The sequence below is a fragment of the Mandrillus leucophaeus genome, unplaced genomic scaffold, assembly GCF_000951045.1.
Source record: "Mandrillus leucophaeus isolate KB7577 unplaced genomic scaffold, Mleu.le_1.0 Scaffold144, whole genome shotgun sequence".
Taxonomy (NCBI): Eukaryota; Metazoa; Chordata; class Mammalia; order Primates; family Cercopithecidae; genus Mandrillus; species Mandrillus leucophaeus.
In genome coordinates, this window is record NW_012101410.1 from 3,009,972 (window position 1) to 3,018,487 (window position 8,516).

The 8,516-nt window shown below is 38.9% G+C and overlaps 1 protein-coding gene across 1 annotated transcript in view; it reads right to left on the reverse strand.

Annotated features, from left to right (window-relative positions):
- The window catches only part of PTPN21 (protein tyrosine phosphatase, non-receptor type 21), a 91,310-nt gene that overhangs the window by 32,923 nt on the left and 49,871 nt on the right, over positions 1-8,516 (reverse strand). The window contains exons 5-8 of the mRNA XM_011974322.1: positions 7,260-7,327; positions 6,366-6,436; positions 3,211-3,298; positions 2,714-2,802 (exon numbers count right to left, since the gene is read on the reverse strand). Of these exons, the coding sequence (XP_011829712.1) occupies positions 2,714-2,802; positions 3,211-3,298; positions 6,366-6,436; positions 7,260-7,327 (316 nt within the window). The remainder of the gene's footprint in view (positions 1-2,713; positions 2,803-3,210; positions 3,299-6,365; positions 6,437-7,259; positions 7,328-8,516) is intronic.

Sequence of the window (8,516 nt, forward strand, 5' to 3'; positions counted from 1 at the left end):
CTCAAAAAAAAAAAAAAAACCAGTGGTTTTAATCAGCTAGCATGAATGTTCTAATTGAGGTGACAGCAGCTAGTTGTAAAAAGTAAACTCATGTATACTAAATGAGGGAAAAGAGAATTTAAAAGATGTAAAATGTATCATTCTCATGTGTCAGATGTGCTTGATGGAAGATCCCTGTCTTAGCTGATTGCCAATGCCTCACTTACTCATTCAACAAAATAAAAGACACCTATTATAACAATGCCAGAAACTGCAGTCGGTCCTAGGGACACTAAGATTAGTGAAGTACAGTGCTTCCCTCAAAAGAGCACAGGTGGAGGGGAAAGGTGGGAGAAAGAACACAGAAGCCAACAAGAACCTTTAAGTGCTGCAGGTATTAAAATAAGGCACAAAAGTTGGGGAGGTGTGCTGTGAAAAGCTTCAGGGTGAAGATAAATTTGAAATGCCAGGAACTCAAAGAGTGAACTATTCTGGAAGTGATCACTACAATTCAAAATCTCATACTTTCTAATTTTATCATATTAGCTTTTATATGTTAATATTTGATTTTATTAATCATAGAATGTCATAAAAAGAAAAAATTATGGAAGAAAAAATTTTATCCTTCTCCATTAGATTTATTTTAAATGTATTAAAATAAAATCAACTTAGTTGTGATTCAGTGTTTGTTAAATCTAAAGATTATTAGCATCACACTAAGGCAACTGTGAAAATTCCCATCCAGTGATAAAGGAAGCCAGGCAGATGCTTCAAGTTTCCATGTGACACTTTGGGCACCATCAGAGCCCTGCCCTTCAGGTGAAGCCACGGATCCATTTTCCTCTCCTCTCCCTGACCCCCAACTCAGCATGTTGGGAAGGGTTAATATAAGTGGCTTGGGGACAAGAGAGCAACTGCCAAAGGGGAGCCACCCAGCCCAGGGCAATGCATTCTAGAAGTGGGGTTCTGCTCCCCAAGTGATGGGTACTCTCTGAGGTCATTATCACCATGGAGAATTCATGGCTCAAGAAGCAGTAAAGCAAAGGAAGTGAGAGAGGAGATGTCAGTTTAGAGAAAAAGCTCTTCAAAGGCAAAACTAGTTCTCAAGAAGAAATGGTAGGAGTGGTTTAGAAAGCTTGAGTAATGTGTGTTGCGATGCTGGCAGTGAGTAGGGGGTGGAGAGAATAAAAGCTGTTTAATACAGTAATTAAGAGCCCACGCATAAAGTGGAGGACCCAAGTTATAGTCCTAGTTATGCCAGTTAATAACTGAGGGACCATGGACAAATCACAACTTTTCTAAGCCTCAATCATCACATGTGCAAAGAGGTAGTGATACCTACTGCTGAAAGTGTTATGAAGATTACACTAAAAAAATTCACATAAAATACTCAGCATAGTTTATCTGACTCATGATAAGCACTCAACAAATGGTAGACACGAAGGAACCAAAAAACAAAAGTGATAGAATATGTTTTCCTGCCTTATAAAAATAATATAAGCTTTTGGTTGGACACCATGGCTCACGCCTGTAATCCCATCACCTTTGGAGGCCAAAGAGGGAGAATCGCTTGAGACCAGGAGTTAGAGACCAGCCTGGGCAACACAGCGAGACCTCATCTCTATAAAATAAAATAAATAATAAATATAAATTTAAAAACAATATAAATTTTTAATTTTCACTACTCTGTACCCAATTTACCCAACTGGGTAAATAGAATCTCAGAGTAAAACTGCAAGTATTTCTATGAAATGAACTTTGGATTTTCCAGATTACAGATTTTAAGGAATTAAAGGCAGGGATTGTACAATATGGACCAACTTACTATCTTTAAGATAAAAATTAGAACACAGAATACTGTAAAGGAAATTAAAATCACCTGTCGTTTCATTGTTCGGAGTCAGTTACTATTAGTACATTGCTATATATCCTTTCCATCTTTCTTCACATTCCAAGATTTCCACAAATGAATAGTATCTTTTTTTATATCAGCAAAAAAACCAACATTATAAAAAATTATTGAAATTTGCTTAGATACTGGTATTTTAGGAATTTTGGTACAAAACTAGAGTCAAAACAAAGATCTATATTTTTCGTAAGAAAAAGCCCTACAGGCCGGGCACAGTGGGCTCACCCCTGGAATCCCAGCACTCTGGGAGGTAGGCAGATAGCCTGAGCCCAAGAGTTTGAGACTAGCCTGGGCAACATGGTGAAACTGTCTCTACAAAAAATACAAAAATTAGCCAGGCATGGTGGCATTAGCCTGTAGTCCTAGCTACTCAGGAAGCTGGGATGGGAGGATCACTTCAGCCTGGGAGGTCAAGGCTGCAGTGAGTGGTGACTATACCACTGCACTCTAGCCTAGGCAACAGAGTGAGACCTTGTCTCACAGTAAATAAATTAACCAATAAATAGTCCTGGAAACCACAGCTCAAATTAAAACTTCATATCAAAACAAAGAATGGCCTCCATATGGCACAAAAAGGGTCACACATTTTTAAGCATTTTATAATAGGCCGTCATTATATTCTGGAAATTTCGTTTTGAAGAAAGTGGCTTACTGAAAAGGACTGTTCCATTCCGATGGTATTTTTTTTTCTAGGAAGGGAATTATTTCCATTTTTTAATGAGACCTTGGTATAGACTTGTGAACAATTTAACTGCTGTAAGTACTAAAAAAATGTATCACCAACAGGAGTCACAGAAAACATACAAAAAGAGGTAAGAAAAATACCTAAATACCACAGGATGCCTTCCATTCTTGTGTTTCACAAAGATACCTTCAAGACACGCTCCAATGGATATGTCACTTCCTTGGCTATCCTAAAAGGAGAAAGCAAAAGAAGAAACACCCAGGAAGCAGATGCAGAGGAACTGCTGCCAGAGTTCCCCGGACTAGCTTCCCAGATGCAGGAAGTTCAGAAGACCTACAGAGGAACTACGCAGGGAGACAAAAGTCTGAATGAGATCTATGATCTTACAGATATGTATAAAAATGGAAAAAGTTTGGCCCTCTTAGGAACTCTATTTCGAGACCATTTCAAAGTATGAACCGCAAAATGGGAATGCGTTTTACCACAAAATTTTGGTCAACAGGACCTCGGCTTTTAAGTTTCCAGAGTTTTGCACATCCTCAGCCTTTGCACATAAGGACATCTTTGGATTTCCCCACGATTTTCTCAAATTTGTGAGCCTAACTTTAAAGAACCCCAGCCACCGAGCCACACTTACCTTAGCAGGGTAGCTCTCTTCTCCATAGCCATCCATTCTCTCTACCTCCTGCATGTACAGCATTTCAGCATCAGGAGCTGCGAGCCCTCTGCAACCCAAAAGCAGCAAGACTGTTCACAAACAAGCTTAAAATGGTTTAAAATAAAGCTTTTCTTAAAACCTATGTATCAATTTAGCATAGGACATTATAAACATTTCAAGTTTCTAAGCATCTATAATTGGTTATATCAATCTGTTGATATTTACTGAAAACCAGTATGTGTAAAGCACTGTACTGAATGCTGAGAGTATCACATGAGATCCTGCTCTCTATACTTAAGGCAGATGACTGGGAAGGTAGGGGATAAAAAAACTTCCTAAAAAAATCTTCAGGTGAAATCTTGAACTTTTCTTAAATCACCAAGTAATTGCTTATTATCCCAAATATCAGGGCTGGGCACGGTGACTCATGCCTGTAACCCCAGCACCTTGGGAAGCCAAGGAGAAAGGACCACCTGAGGCCAGCAGTTTGAGACCAGCCTGGGCAACATAGTGAGACCTTGTCACTACAAAAAAAAAAAAAAGTTTAAATTAGCCCGGCATGGTGGTGCACATCTATAGTCCCAGCTGCTTGGAAGGTTGAGGCAGGAAGACTGCTTGAACCCAGGAGTTCAAGGATGCAGTGAGCTATGATTGCTCCACTGCACGCCAGTCTGGGCAACAACAAAAAAAAAAAACAAAAAAACAAAAACAAAAACAACAAAATATCAGGCATTACTGAGAATTATGTGCTAAATGTCGAATGCAGGGAATAAGGGTATGAGAAGGCTACATGAAAACCCCTTTTCGCTCAGGTGAGTGGAGTGCAGCACTACTAGGATGGGTAGGAAGGCAGTGTGGGTACAGGAGTGCCCAAGTGCATGCAGACTTGCATCTCCAGCCTCATCTTCCGATGCTCCCCTCTGTGCTCAAGGCACCCACACTGCAGCCATCCCAAACTCTGCATCTCTTCAGATAGAGTATGTTCCCTAGCCCCTCTGGGCTTTTGCACATGAGAATCCCTCTTCTTGGTATGCCTGTGACTCACTTGTGGATCTGGCCAATCCCTAATATCCTTCAAGACTCTGTCTATGTATCATTTCCTCTGGGTCACCTTCTGGGATTCCCCAATGCCCCAATTCTGTGCAGTCCCAATACATTCCACCCGTACCCCTCTAACTGCACTCATTATCTTCTTATATGTATTATCATTACTATAGTGGGTTGTCCTGCCAGCCCTCATATTGCAGGGCTGGGAATGCACGCTTAGAAGACAAGAAATTATTCTATTTATCTTTGTGCCATAGCATCCAGCACTCTTGCTCTGCCTAATACAGAGTAAGAACACTAAGCTATCTTTTAAGGAAATGCACAAATGAATAAATGGAAGTGACAAAAGGCAGGGCAATGTGTGCCTGAGGGATCAATTAAGCTAGAAAAGAAATGGTTCATGTGGACAGCAGAAGGTAAAGCTGGGAAGGCAGGATTTAACCAATTTATGGGAGGCCTTTAATCCCAGAGTAATGAACTCAGGCTAGCAGGAAGCACGAAAATACCCACAAGCACGTGGAAGGAGAAGGAGAGGGGTAAGAGGAAAGTGATATGCTAGGGAGATTAATCTTTTGTGAGCCACTATGTGGATTTGAGTGGAGAGAGACTAGAGGCAAAAGGTTATTTTATTTGGAAGGTGATAAGCAATAGGTTCTAACGAAACTGACCTGCTTTCAATTCCCACCTTTACCACATGTAGAGGTAACTAAATCTTTTTTTTTTTTTTTTTTTTTTTTTGCTCTGTCACCAGGCTGGAGTGCAGTGGCACAATCTCAGCTCACTGCAATCTCTGCCTCCCGGGTTCAAGCAAATCTCCTGCCTCAGCCTTCTGAGTAGCTGAGACTACTGGTGTATGCCACAACATCTGGCTAATTTTTTGTATTTTAGTGGAGACAGGGTTTCATCATGTTTGCCAGGATGGTCTCGATCTCCTGACTTCGTGATCTGCCCCCCTCAGCCTCCCAAAGTGCTGGGATTATAGGCATGAGCCACCGCTCCCGGCCAGAGATAACTAAATCTTTTTGAGTTTGGTTTCCCCATGTGTAAGATGGAGATAATAATGTTTATCTTAATGAGTAGTTATAAGAATTTAATGATAGAGTACAGATAGTCCTCAACTTATGATGGTTCAACTGAATGACTTTTCAACTTTACAATGGTACAAAGGTGATACTAATTCAGTAGGAACTGTACTTCGAGGACCCGTACAACTATTCTGTTTTTCACTTTCAGTACTGTATTCAACAAATTATATGAGATATTCAACATTATAAAATATATTACAGGCTTTGTGTTAGATGATTTTGCCCAACCGTATGCTGATGTAAGTGTTCTGAGAACAGGTAGGGTAGGCTAGGCTAAGCTATGATGTTCAGCAGGATTGGTCTATTAAATACATCTTGACTTACAGTATTTTCAACTTACTATGGGTTTATCAGGACTTAACCCCATCCTAAGTCAAGGAACATCTGTATGTGGAACTGTGTGGTAGTTGGTTTAGAATGAAACCTAGCATTCTCTAGAAGAGTATTTTTTCTTACAGGCAACACAGAGATTCACCATGAAAGAATGTCAGTATGTACAAGTATACAAAGGTATGCAGAAGCATAGTTCAGAGTACTAAGCACCATAGTTCTTAGCGTAGTTCCCCAGATGACAGACACAGCTTCCATAGGTATACAGAGGGAAGTAACCCTGGACTTGCTAAGCTGTATCATAAAAGAAAACAAATCATCCTAATTTTACATTAACCTATACAGGATGGTTATCAAATAAACCTTTACTATACACAATAAAAAATGGGCACCCTTCAATGACTGGCTGCTTTCAACTTCCTCAGTGTCCTCACTGGTAAAAAAGGACAATAAATGAGTAATATGGGTAAGTGCTTACTTAGAACAGCTCATGGCACATAGTGAGTACTATGTAAATGTTGGCTACTTGTAATAGCAGCGGCAGTAATGTTCCAAATATAGTTGGGCAAATACATATTAATCATATAAATTAAATATTTAATTGAATATTTCAAATTCAAGCAGACATTGGTTCTATGCTATTTCTATGTCTTATTTCTTAGAGTTACCTACCTGTATTTCTGATGTAGTAAGGCCACTTTTTGGGTTGCTTCTTCCAATACTTTTTCATCTTGTAACCATCCCTGAAGAAAACACACAGTGGTAAGTATGTGAAAATTCACCCAAATTTCTTAGAAGGAATCATGGCCATTGATTGTTAATGACTCTGGCAAAATTATGACTATTGTTAATATATGAGAGCTTTGCTTACATAGGTAATCACCTTTCTAAGGAATTAAGTGGCTTCTTCACAGGAGCCAAAAAACAAAAACAAAACAAAAAAAAATTGCCCCACCTTCTCAATTCATCCCTGGGAAAGTTTCAGCTGAGTTATTTCAAGTTGGTGACAGTAGTCAGCCAGTCCTGAGCCCAGCAAGATAAAAACATCTTGTGTGTTCTCTAGCTGGCTGTGCAGACACTCAGAAGAGCATGCCACACCTTCCTTAGTTGTTGCAATGCAGTTTCCATGTCCCTTCCATCAGTAATGACTTTATAGAAGTAGAAGGCAGTGTCTTTGTCATCTACTTTTTAAATTGCTGATGAGAAGTGACATTCATTCCTCAATATAATTTTGTAAGGTTTCAAACCTTCAGTTAAAAGCAAAACCTGCACCTTCCTGAGAAGCTGAAAATGAATCCTTCTTTTTAAACTCACATTCAAATAGAAAACAAATATCTCCAGGCACAGTGCAGTCACTATAGACCCTTCAGTTTCTGTGGGTTCACAAGGACCAAGATGACTACAACGGAGGAAGCAGTCACACTTGAGATGTTTTTAAGAGGGAATTTTTTTTTATAATCCTATTCCTGACAGTAAGTCTATCATACGGATTTCATTTCAGGGATTATTAAGGGTATAGGAATGAACTGTTTGTTTTAAAAAGCCCAGTGTCAAAAGAAGTCTTACCACAGGAAACAAGGCAAATTTCTGAAGAAAGTCCTGCGATTCATACTGATCAAAGTCACCAAAATCAGCTATATAGAATGACAAAAACTCACACGTTAATTATATTTAAATTTCATTGCAAAATATGTGCAACAAAATTCAACATGCAGTATATATAGATGGTATGCTAATATTTCAGAAGTCAAGTTTTTTGTAACTATAAAAAGCGTATTTTAAAAGTATCTTTTTAAAAATGTTAATTAGGTAGACATGAGTCTTGGCTTGGAAAAATGCCTATGAATTAAATAAAAAACAAGTTGCAAGCTATATGTAATATGATCTCATTTTTATAGTTAAAATGCAAACAAAACCTACCCTGTAATCATATATGCTTGCTTATGTACAGAAAAATGTCAAGGAGAAACCAAATTGTCAACAGTAGTGATGAAATGGACTTAGACCACTTGAATATATTACAGCAAGATATATTTGTTTTGAAATTTTTAATTTTTTAAAAAAATTGACAATTCAGCAAAATGTTTATGAAAAAGTAATTCTTAAAGCCAAAAAGGATACTTAAGAAAATCCAAAGTACCTTGAAAAGGAATGTGGCTCTATGTGCATCAGGCATTTGTTTAAAAATGATGCATGTCTCCATGCCTGCTAATAGCTGAAGGAGTTTTATTAATAATTATTCTGATTAAATTTCACTCCCAAGGCGAAATGCCAGTAATTGTTTGAAATAATGCCCTGTCAGAAACCTTCCCGGCCAGGCACAGTGGCTCACACCTATAATCCCAGCACTTCAGTAAGCCAAGGAGGGAGGATAGCTTGAGCCCAAGAGATAGCAAGACCCTATCTCTACAGAAAAGTTTAAAAATTAGCCAGGCATGGTAGCGCACACCTGTAGTCACAGCTACTTGGGAGGCTCAGGTGGGAGGTTCACTTGAGCCCAGTAGGTTCTGGCTGCAGTGCGCCACGATCACATCACTGCACTCAAGCCTGGGCAACAGAGTAAGACTGTCTCCAGAAAAAAGAAAATACACACATACATGTAAATACATGTATATTAGACATATAAAAATAAAAAAAAATTCAAAAATGCTGGTGAAATGCAGAATCTTTATTTATATATGTACATTTTAAAGATAAGGTCTTGCTATGTTGCCCAGGCTGGTCTCGAACTCCTGGACTCAAGCAATCTTCCCACGTTGGCCTCCCAAAGTGCTGGGATTAGAGGCATGAGACACCACACCCAGCCATCTTTATCTATTATGA